At 43.3% G+C, this 12,283-nt stretch overlaps 1 protein-coding gene across 1 annotated transcript; it reads right to left on the reverse strand.

Annotated features, from left to right (window-relative positions):
* Nucleotides 1-589: 589 nt before the first annotated feature.
* Nucleotides 590-2,796, reverse strand: LOC147617733 (uncharacterized). The gene is made up of 2 exons (XM_086775982.1): nucleotides 1,773-2,796; nucleotides 590-1,610 (listed from the first exon to the last, which is right to left on the reverse strand). The coding sequence occupies exons 1-2, from the start codon at nucleotides 2,763-2,765 to the stop codon at nucleotides 1,572-1,574; spliced, it is 1,032 nt and encodes a 343-aa protein (XP_086632108.1). The 5' UTR covers nucleotides 2,766-2,796; the 3' UTR covers nucleotides 590-1,571.
* Between the last annotated feature and the right edge of the window lie 9,487 nt (nucleotides 2,797-12,283).

Raw genomic sequence — 12,283 nt, forward strand, 5'->3', positions numbered from 1 at the left:
TTAACCCCAGATTTACGAAATTCACAGCGAAATCTTATCTGTAAACCCAAAGATTGTGAGACAATAGGAGATTTCTGCTCAAGAGAAAACCCTAATTTCGGGAGGAAATTTTTGCAGCCTCTCTGCAGGACCCTAATCGTGAAGAGAAGTGAAAGAATCTTAGTACTTGAGGCCCATTGACATAGCGGAGAAGCTGGAGGAGGATGATCGAGTTGGGTATTAGGATTAGGGTTTGCGCAGATGTCATAGCTTGCTTTTCTGATCGAAGGGCCTTTGCTTTTCCTTGGATATAATTTTCTTTTATGAATAAATATAACAGAAGATCATAGTGTCTCGAGAGAATTTTCTTTTTGATTGAGAAATTTTACGGCTTGCTGCCTTGGCAAAAGAGATTCCTAAATGGAATTTTCTTTTATGAATAATGGTGTCTCAAGAGAATCTTCTTTTAAAAAACAAATACATATATTAAAATGGAATAATAATAACTATGTGGATAAGGATCGCTTGCTTTGTGTAATCTATTGAGAAAAATGATATAAATTTGCAAATCTCAGTCACAAGCCTGCCTATATCTGCAAATTTTTCAGAGTTTTTAAAAGAAATATAGATTTTTGAGTTGTATTATCAAATACAATACAGTTTAAAGCTTTTCTGAATTTAAGAAATCCAATTTTTGCAGGTCCGGAGGAGTGCCCATTATTTAAATCAAGAATTAAAGAAGCGTTCAGGTCCTTTCTACGTTTCAATAAACGTGGAAAGGTCACTCTTTTTGGCCTCAATGACATAAGGCTGCCATGGGTAGGCCTTAGCATTGGTTTCACTTTTAGAAAGCGAAAATAAAGTTCATCACCAGAAAACCTAAACAAGTTCACTTGTAGTAATTCAAATGTCAGGGCAATGCAGAACTTTTTGATCCTTATATCATTGCTTCATCAATCAAGATAACATTGTCATGGCTATACTGCTGATAATGGTTGATTCTTTTGTTGTATTGGGCAAGGTTGGATTTATAAATTGTTTTAGTATTTGTAATCGATGCACCCATTAAAAAAATGTCTTGGGTATTCTAACAACATTGTACTTCCCAAACAAATCTTCTCATATACTCTAATGCTATATGCTGAGTGCATCATGAACAGCTGCTCCATCCATCATTTTTGAGGGTGAAGACACTTGTGGCATTGCCTTAGGTTTTCCCACTAGTCTGGAATAACACATGGATTATACCTGTTTGCCTTCATTGACATTGAAGAATGGACTTCCAATGTCATGCACTTATCATTGTCGAGACACAGAGATGCTGCCATGTTTCGCTCACGGCTGGTCCACAAGCCATTATTTACCATGTCATTATGGTGGTCTTGACTGATTATGGTGCAACCCCTTATTCTGATGATACATAGTACACAAACATGCTGGTGAAGAAGAAGAAGATTTTCTGCCTCTCACCTTGTGTGTTATCTTTTAGGGTTTAGTGAGTGTGTGTGTGCTTACAAGAGCTCAAGCTCTCTTCTCCCTTGCATCTTTTCTTTCGCTCAAGGCTGGTCCACAAACCATTATCTACCATGTCATTATGGTGGTCCTGACTGATGCAGCCCCTTATTCTGATACTACATATAGTACACGGTTCAAAGCTCTCTTAGATGGGGAGCCTCTAAGAAGGAGAGGAATGGGATAGAACATATCTATGGGGATAAACCACATTGAGGAGTCCTAAATGGAGAGAAAACTGCATCCCTAGCATCATTTATGAAGCAGAAACACTTTAATACCTGCACCTTGAGATCTTCAAGATGGTAACTCAAGCTGCAGTGGTATTCCTTAATCCACTCAGGTATGTCTTCAACCGACAAAAGCTCATTCCTCAAGCCTTCCATCAGGAGCGTGTTATCCAAATAGATGCGTGTGCCGTTCACCTGGCATATCAAGGTGTCAAATGTATTGTTTACTGCATACATCCCCATCTCAAGCTCCATTAGCTGCACATTTAGCTTTTGCAGGAAGCCCAAACGTAGACATCTGATCCATGCAGGATCCTTCTCCTCTGGATGAGGAGGCCCTGGACCGGTGCGATGCCCCTGTTCATCATCAAATGTTGGACCAGTGAAGGGATCCTCTTGATCAGAGTTAGATCCACTGGTAGAGACGGCATACCCCGTACATCCGCCTCTCACAGTAGAATTCAAAACCCTAATTCTTGCCTTAAACTTGGTTGCTGCCGTACACTTGAAAGCACTAATTCTTGCAAGGAACCTAACCCTTACTCTCTTTCTATGATCCTTCAGCTTGCTATCAAGCTCTGTGTAGAGATCCTTCACATGCTGAATCTGTTCATCAACTGCGGGTTTGGAGAAGAGATCCTTTGAATTTCTGAGATTTTGCAGGCGCTCCCCCACCAGATTGTGACCTGCTGGATCTTCTAAGATGTCCTGCACATGCGTCAAGTAGGCCTTGGAGTCGAGAATGCTTCTGAACAGAAAGCCGCAGATCCTTGCGGCCTGCGAACTGTAATGTAAAGCAAACCATAGTATTTGCATTACTTTCTGGTCGACCATGTGCTCCTCCCGCTGCTGCTGCTGCTGCTGCAACCGTGTCTGCATAGCTGCTTGCGTCTGCCGGAGGAAGTAATCAGCGATGGCGCTTGAAGACCTGGCATTGATCTGGCCAGTCTCAAGCTCTGCTGCGAGTCCCGAGATGGCCTTGAAGGAGGGGGTTTCTCGGTATACGTGATTAATCAGAGAGGTGTTCCATCTCTGGAACGGCATAGCATATGTTTGTGTAAAAGACACGATAGCAATCAGGCTTGGTTTACATGCATATGTTTATAGGCCTATTGAAATTTGAATGAGTCAAATAAATAGACGAGTCAAGTAGAAGAAGGAAGGGAGAAAGTTCAATAAGAAGAAAAAACAAAACCAAAAAAAGGAAGAGAGAAAGGTGAACCTTAAAACACCACAACCACACATGGTGAGATAGAAGTAGGAGAGAAAGGTGAATCTTCAGACATCATAGCCAAGCCAGCCCAGCAGTATCATGGATACAAGCTCACCTTTCTGGAGGACTTGCTATGGTGGATACACGGTTCTCCTTTTCGGATGACTTTTTACGGTAGATACATGGTTCTCCTCTTGTTATGGTGGATACATGGTTCTCCTTTCTAGAGGACTTGTTATGGTGGATGCATGGTTCTCCTCTTGTTATGGGTGGATACATGGTTCTCCTTTCTAGAGGACTTGTTATGGTGGATACATGGTTTTCCTCTGGTTTTGGTGGATACATGGTTTTCCTCTTGTTATGGTGGATACATCTTGCTTAATTTTAACCATGGGCTATATATCTTGCTCACTTTTTACATGATTTTTTTTTCTCCATTGATGCAAACATGGATGTTTCTTTATGACAAAGAGAAGATTATACTTTTAAAAAAATATGTGGCAATTTCTTTACATTATTCCTATGGCAAAACAAAGATTATTTTCTTTAGATGAGCCATGTGGTAATGGTAAAATATCTCATGCTATCCCTTGCACTTTAATGTGGCCTCTCTCTCTCTCTCTCTCTCTCTCTCTCTCTCTCTCATTCATTTTGAAGAAATAAAAAGCTCAAGATGATTGAGGACATCAAGAGGAAGCGAATGGATGAAACGGCCTTAAAAATTGGAGCACTCTAGCATGTTCCATAGGTGCACGTTCTTAATTTAGCGTGTGTAAAAGTGGGTTTTTTAGCAACCAATAGGTTTTGGACCCAGCACCTCATGTATGGGACTTTGACATTTTAAGGCTAGGTTGTGGCATGAAAAAAGGGCGCACACACACAAGAGCACAAAGATTTTATTTTATTTTGTTAAAATGGGTTTTTTTAGGCTATAAGCTTTTTCCCCACAAATGTATTTTTAGCAAAGTGTTTTCCGTTGTAAAGTTCCTACTTTTTTTCATGTCTCTTTTTTGGCTCTACCAAAAAAGGGCATGGCACTGGGACAGCCGCAGGTAAGGCCACGTAGGCTATCGACGAGACACACAAGGCCCAAGGAGCACAGCTACAAAGGCGACACACAGGCCTCTGACAGCAGAGCGAGGCAACAACGCCCACAGGCTCCCAATGTCCTAACACCATTGGTGGCAGTGAGACTGGAATTGCGGCCACGTGGAAGAAGGCCTAGACTTTATTTTTTGGTTACCCTAAAAGGCTCCTAAGGCCCAAAGTTTATTTTTTTTGTAAACATACACAACGGTTTTTTTAATTTGAAAAAGCTTGGGTAAAAGAAAACATACACAAAGGTTTTTTTTTTATTTGAAAAACCTTTGTTTATACACAAAGGTTTTTTTTATTTGAAAAAGCTTGGGTAAACAAAGAAAACAAAAATAGAGGTTAGGTTTTAAAGCCTTTTACAAAAAGAAAAAGCCGAAACCATTCGACTTTGAGGAGTTTTGTTGCCTTGATTATTTTGAAGCCCTTTTTCAATGTAAGCCATTCGCCAACAAATGACTTCCACATCAAGGTAATTTTTTGAGTTTTATTCTATAAGAAAATTTGTATACACTAGTGGCTTGACCCGTCCTTGAGACGAGCAAGAGTATTTTTTTATGTATAAAAACGAAGGGCTTGTCCTTGTCGACCGCAAATTAGTGTAGTAGAGAGAGGTGTTGCTCTAGAGTCCCAAGGTGACAAGTTCAAGCCCTCAGTGTGCAAGCGATGGCATGCATGGGTGTGTGTGTTGTGTTGCACTTTCTAATTCCAGCCAATTTCAAAATTAAAAAAACGCTCATTCTCCAAGGGTAAGTAGAGATAAGCCTTATATTTGAAGCCCATGATGGGCCCCATTGTTGGAATTAGGGTTGCAGGAAAGCACACAAAGCTTGGAGAAGAAGAAACAAGAATGCACACAACACAAAGTGTATTAGATTGTGTCAATGTACAAAAGATAAGTTAGCCCTAGAAGGATGGGCGTATATACAAGCCGGGGGAAAAAACCTCCTAAAGAGGGAAAAAGTGCCCCGGCGGTCCTAAGTGTGTTCACACACATCACTACCTATGTATATGGCAACAAATCTCCCCTGGGAGTGATGGTGTGAACGAGAGCTGGCACTCATGTATAGGGGAGTGCCATGCCTGAAGTAGATCAATCCACAAAGGGGAGCAAGCCCAAAGCTTTGCGGAAAGCTTCGAACTTCTCACGAGGAAGCGCCTTTGTGAAAAGATCGGCAAGGTTGTCTTGTGTTGGCACATAGGCCAAGCTGATCTCTCCTGCTGAGAGCCTCTCCTTGACATAATGATAATGCATCTCAATGTGCTTTGTGCGAGCATGAAAAACTGGGTTTCTCGCAACTGCCAATGCGCTCTGACTGTTAGTGTAGAAAGAGGTGGCAGACTCCTGTCCAACACCCAAATTAGCCATAAGCCGTCTGAGCCACACACACTCAACCGTAGCTGTGAAAGCTGCCCTGTACTCAGCTTCACAACTCGAAGTGGCCACAGTAGGTTGCTTCTTGCTCAACCAAGATATGCATGAGCTACCAAGCATGAAACAAAAACCACTTGTGGACACTCTTGTGTCATAGCAACCAGCCCAATCTGAGTCCGAAAAAGCATGCAAATCTGGCGGCAACGATCCCCCCTTGGGATAAAACAACCCAAGATGTATGGTGCCACTCAAGTAGCGAAAGATGCGTTTAACTGCCTTCCAATGCTGAGACCCTGGGCTATGCATAAACCTGCTCACCTGTGAGACTGCAAACTGAATGTCCGGCCTCGTAATGCATACATAAATGAGGCAACCAATAGCTGTCTGATAGAGTGTGACATCAAAGTGATCTCCAGCATCATGAAGACTCAACTTCAAACCTGTCTCCATTGGAGTAGCAATAGTCTTGCAGTCTTCAAGGCCAAATCTCTGCAACAATGTCTCAATATACTTTGTCTGACACAAAGCAATACCTCCATCACACTGCTTAAATTGTATCCCCAAATAATGATGCAAATGCCCCAAATCTGACATCTCAAGAGAGGCATTCAAATCAGCCTTAAAATCAGCAATATGACTCTCATTTGGTCCTGTGAGCAGCATGTCATCGACATAGAGAGCAATGATTAGATGTACATCATCCACACGTTTAACATACAAAGTGCTTTCTGTTGGACTATTCTGAAAACCATGTGCAGTCAAATATGCATGTATCTTTTCATACCAAGCTCGTGGAGCTTGCTTTAAACCATATAAAGCCTTTTTCAACCTGCACACTTTGTTTTCCTGCCCTCTTTGAACAAAACCACGAGGCTGCGATACATACACCTCCTCATGCAAATCTCCATTCAAGAATGCAGTCTTTATGTCCAACTGATGTACATTCCAACCATTATGAGCTACCAATGCACAAATGCTACGAATGGTAGTCATACGACAAGTGGGAGCAAAGGTCTCATCAAAATCAATGCCCTTTTCTTGAGCATAACCTTTTGAAGTGACCTGTTTTTCCTCTCAGCACTGTACATTGGTGTTTTATTCCACGACTAGCCAGAAATGCATCAAACTCTTTAGACATGTACTCCCCCCCTCGATCAGAACGGAGGGTGCCCACAGTACAATTGGATACATTTTCAACCATAAGAAAAAACTATTTAAAGCACAAAAACACTTCGGACTTTGCCTTCAGTGGATATACCCATGCATGCCTTGAGTAATCATCAATGAAAGTCACGAAGTACAAGTGTTTACCAAATGACGGAGTTTGCATAGGCCCACATACATCACTATGTACAAGTTGCAATTTGCGAGTGGCCCGAACAGAACCATCCTTTGGAAACGCAGAATGCTGCATTTTGCCCAAAATACAGCCTTCACAAACATGTTTCAATGGTGCCTCAAGAGGGGGCAATGAAGCAACCATATCAAATTTCTGCAAACGCAGCAAACTAGCAAAGTTCAGATGACCAAAACGAGCATGCCATAGTTTTGCATCTGAAACTGCCTTTCATCAGAAACTGCATTTGCTGAATCTTCCACACACTTGTCATAAGAATTGAGCCTATACAGCCCACGAAACAAGGTGCCAGATACAATAATCGTATCACCACCAGAAGTCAAATCATGAACAGTACATTTGTCATCCACAAATTTGACTACAAGTCCAAGTCTAGCAAGCGCAGAGACAGACAATAGATTCTTCTTTATCCCTGGCACATACAAAGCATCTGAAAGTGTGAAAGCGCTGCCATTTGCAGCAGTAAGCATAATTTTACCAATGCCCTTCACTGGGTAAGAAGCATTATTGGCACATGTGACAGTATTCCCATTAGGGACAGCCTCAAGAGAAGTGAACATATCACGATGCGAGGTAATGTGCTTTGTAGCACCACTGTCAAAATACCATACATGAGAGTCAACAGAAACTGCCAAACATGCATCATGTACAGATGGGTCATACTGGCAATACACGCTAAACGCCCATTCTGTATCCTGCACAACATTTGCAGAATCTGCATTTGTAGAAGCATCCGCTATTGTGGCTGCATTTGACTCTTTCTTCTTTGCCTCTTTAGCCTTTAGCTTAGGGCAATTCTTAATGACATGATCATTTGCCTTACAATAGTTGCACCTGGTCTTTTTCTTGCCTTTATCAAGAGCCTTCTCAGACTTATTGTTGCTACTACCTGTGGAAGGAGAAGAAGTTGCAGACCTACTAATAGGAGAAGAAACAGTGGAAGGGGCTGCCTTACCACTTCTTCTCTGCTGCTGGGTAGCAATAAATGCTTGATCAATTGCACGCTGCCTGGCCGTGTTTTGCCTGGACTGCGCTTCTTGCAAGAGCTTGTTGACTAAAGTATCATACTTGATAGCATCAGGTCTGTCCTCATTAAGAAGTCTCCACGTGGAAGCAAAAGTCTGATATGTCTCAGGTAAAGCATCAAGAACAGTCTGCACAAGAGAATGATCAGGAATAATCTCACCTGCAGAAATCAACTGTTCTTTGAGATCTTTAATCTCAGCAAGAAAAACATTCATGTCATCATCTTCTTGCATAATCTTCAATTCTAGCTCTTTACGCAGGTAAGAGATTTTTGCCTCGTTACGACCTGCATACAAACCAGCTAGAATATCCCAAGCCTGTTTTGCTGTTTTAGCTCAACGAATATGTGGGGTGATGTTACGTTTGATAGAAAGTGCAATCAAGGCATGAGCCTACGCATCTTTACCATCCCAACGAGCTTGTTCAGCAGTGGGTAAAACAGCAGCAACAGTAGAGCTGCTAGAACCTGCAACATCCTCAACACAGATCCTACATCCACAGAACCTGGACGTACATCCATACCCTGCACAATGTTCCACACTCCTTTTGCAACCAAAACATGCTGCATCATGTATGCCCAAAGTGGGTAGTTGCTGTCTCCATCCAATTTGTCATCAGCAGATAACATGCGAAATACATCATTGTTGTTATCAGCCATGGCCACTGACTGAAACTGATGCAAAAGGTACCTGTAATGAAGCAAAGACTGAACAGAGAACAACTCGTGCTATGTAGCACGGTCCACAATAGAATACGTATGCCTGTTTTGTAGAAAACTGTACTGTCAAAATTTCTGCAGAAAATGACGAAAATACCTTTGCAGAACTTGAAATGCAAAAACGGAGCCCGAAACGACCTCAGATGCAAATTCTGAGAACGTTAAGCCCCATGGGCTTAGTTTGTAGAGTATAGGGACCTGCAAGCGCTCGTGAAAACTCACCTCAATCGAAGAACGTGAGTCGAAGGGTGCTGGCGGCGTAGCCCTGGGAGCCGATGCCTGCTCTGATACCAATTGTTGGAATTAGGGTTGCAGGAAAGCACACAAAGCTTGGAGAAGAAGAAGCAAGAATGCACAGAACACAAAGTGTATTAGATTGTGTCAATGTACAAAAGATAAGTTAGCCCTAGAAGGATGGGCGTATATACAAGCCAGGGGAAAAAACCTCCTAAAGAGGGAAAAAGTGCCCCGTCGGTCCTAAGTGTGTTCACACACATCACTGCCTATGTATATGGCAACACCCATGGTCCTTAACTTGCTAACCTATAAATAAACACACCATGCTTGGTCCTTAACTTGCCAACCTATAAATAAACACACCATGCTTGGTCCTTAACTTGCCAACCTATAAATAAACACACCATGCTTGGTCCTTAACTTGCCAACCTATAAATAAACACACCATGCTTGGCATATATATCCATGTAGAAGCTCCTAAAGCACTTACATTTCTGTGAAAAAAGCACCAAACTTGGCGCGAGGAAATTTTTTAAGTTTTATTCTATAAGAAAATTTGTATACAAGTTTGTGTACAAGAATATACAACAATCACATTCAACCTCTCTCATCTACCCTATAAGCTTCTTCTTTAACATTTCACTTCTAAAAACCCTCTACATCAACAATCTATCCATATTATCATGGCAGAAGTACAAATTAACATTATTGAAAAGCTTGAAAAGAACAACTTTCAGGATTAGGGATTCAAAATAAAAATATTTCTCCAATCTTATGACCTATGGGGGCATACTTATTGTATCTAATGAAATGTGAAACATGTCTTTAGAGCTACTAGAAGGTAGCAGATGAGAAGTCAAAGAAAGAGATGATTAATTTTGTGAGACTTAACAAAATCTATGAAGGCAGTATGAAATTGACGACGTCGAAGCATGGAGAAGAAGGTGATGAGTATTATTACACAGATAGTGAGTCAAGTAATAATTCCACACATAGAACATTGTGAATTGGCTACCGATATGTGGGAAACACTTTCAAGCATGTTTGAAAGTGTGTTAAAATCTTGCAAGATACAGGTCAGAGAAGAGTTGCATATGATTGAAGAAGAACTTATCAGTATTGCATATGATTGAGAAGAAGAACTTATTAATATTTGACAATGTTACAAAGATTAGAGGTATATGTAATTAATTGGCCATGATTGGTGAGCCAACTCAAGATGAAGAGATGGTAGAGATATGTATTAGAGGTCTTAGAAGAGACTTCAATAATTTCAAAATATACAAAGTCTTATCTCGAGATCAGTGTTGCCAAACTTTGAGGAACTTGTGGCAAAGATGGTTCTTGAGGAACAAATTCTTGGGGGAAGCACACCAATAGCAGATTGGAGTAATGAAAGTTGTCTCTCTATATGCTGGTGATGGGAAAGCCAAAGGAAGAGGCCAAGGATGAGGATGTCAAGGCCAAAGAGGTGGCAACTTCGGAAGAGGCCGAGGTAGCTACTAACATTAGCCATGATGACTCCATAGATAGGGGGAGTTAACAATAGCCATGATGACTCCACAAATAGGGGCGTTATAAAGGAACACTCAAAGAGGGTGAGGTGGAAGATAATCCTCAAATCAAGGAGACTATAATTGTCACGTAGGCTGTAATGCCTGTGACCGACGGCAGACCGGATGGCCATATCCGGGGTTCAGTGGGAGAGGACGCCCATGCGGAGTCATGGGCGGCCAGGCTAGTGTAGACGGCAGGCCACACACTATATAGCCTGGGGGATGAGGGGCAATCCTCATTCTTCCTCTATGGCTGGGTGGTGAGCCAGAGGCCGTCCCCTCTTGTGGTAATGCCCGTAGCGGCGTTACGGGAATGTAACACTGGTATCAGAGCAAGGTTCGATGGGATTGAGAGTCCGCGCGTGAACGGGGGACCGGAGCCCACTCGATGGTTTTCATCCACAATCTTCTCACCCTTATCCGGAATGGAGGGTGTGGAGGGAGGCGGACAAGGAAGAATGGAGAGGAAGAATGGAGGGGAAGAACTCTCTCTCTCTCTCTCTCTCTCTCTCCCCGTCACACACAGCAAGTAATGGAGGTAAGCGAAATTCATTTTGTTTTGTCTCTCTACGTTGAAATTGTAATTCGTTTCGTAGGAGAGAATCGCCTATCTGTATGCTATGTGTGGGAGTGGGGGGGGCGAGAGCCCACTACTGTGCATGGGGGGCGAAGAGGAGCCCACGGCGGCACCAGCCCCACTGTCTGCGATTGAAGCGTGTGGGTGGGGGGGGCGGACACCAGCCCCACGGCTGCATTGAAGAGTCTGAAAAGCCCCACGACTGCTGGAGCACACCGAGCTGAGTGGGTGGGGGCGAAGAGCAACCACGCTTTGAAGACGAAGCTGTTGAATGCGATGGCTGCGTGGCCAACCTTAGGCGGCCGCGTGCGTTGAGAGGCGAAGACCACGTATGGTGTGGCTAGACACCCGTAGACTGTGTGTAGAGCCTGGAGGGGCGCGAAGACCACGTTTAATGTGGGAGGGGCGAAGAGCAGCCCCAATGAACACTAGCCCCACCAGCCTGGGGGGCGAAGACTTGACTGATGACCTCCGCGACCAGCAAGGCCAGGCGGCGATGGCGGGTGTGTGAGGTGAATGCAATGCTCAATGCTGCTGCTCCTCGATAGACCAGCCAGGCCAGCCAGCCTAGGCGGCGGCGGCGGCGGCGGCGGCCGGCCAGCCAGCCAACCAGGCGGCGGCGGCGGCGCCGCCGGCCAGCCAGCCAACGCCGTCCAGCCAGGGGGGCGGCGTCGGCCAGCCATTAGCAGCCAGCCAGTGCTCAGGCGGCCAGAAAAAGAAGAAAAAAAAAAGAAAAAAGAAAAGAGTTAAAAACCATTTTTTTCTTTTAAATATATTTTCATTATTCATTTTTATGAAATTAAAAATGAGAAAATTTCAAATGAATCTTCTCTCGGAAGGGGAGGAAAGTTAATCCCCGCAAGGGATAATCCCGGCAAGGCACAACCTCTCGACAATTTTTATTTTTTTATGAAGACTCGGAGCGTAGCCTCACAGATTTCAGTTTACACTTTTGCGAACGTCGTCTTGCTAGAGTCAAAGTTTTTGTTCGAACAAATTTGTGTTTGTTCTGTAGTGACAAACAAATGTGTTCTTCTGTAGACACACCCCACGAAACAAACCCAACATGGCCGTCGCGTCGTGTGGCCGTAGTGCCCGTTTTCCACGAAAGAGAACCACCGCACACGGCCGTAGCGTCGCGTGCTAAGAGAGAGACAAATCCCACGGCCGTAGTGCCGAGTCCTTTGAGAGAGAGCCGTTCTATGGCCATTGTGCCTAGTGAACACGTCTATGGCCGTAACGGCTCGAAAGTAGCACATGTGCTAATCACACATTTGGTTCAGAGAGACTAAATTTAAGCTAAGCATAGAATTAGTGTTGACCATCAAAGTCACCTAGTTTGGCTATAGTGTAAATCTAAAACTGCGGTGTGTTTTACTTGGGCTAAGAGGACTGGCAATGGCGTCAGTTG

This window comes from Cibotium barometz, chromosome 36 (assembly GCF_041138505.1).
Source record: "Cibotium barometz isolate CiBa-2024 chromosome 36, ASM4113850v1, whole genome shotgun sequence".
Taxonomy (NCBI): domain Eukaryota; kingdom Viridiplantae; phylum Streptophyta; class Polypodiopsida; order Cyatheales; family Cibotiaceae; genus Cibotium; species Cibotium barometz.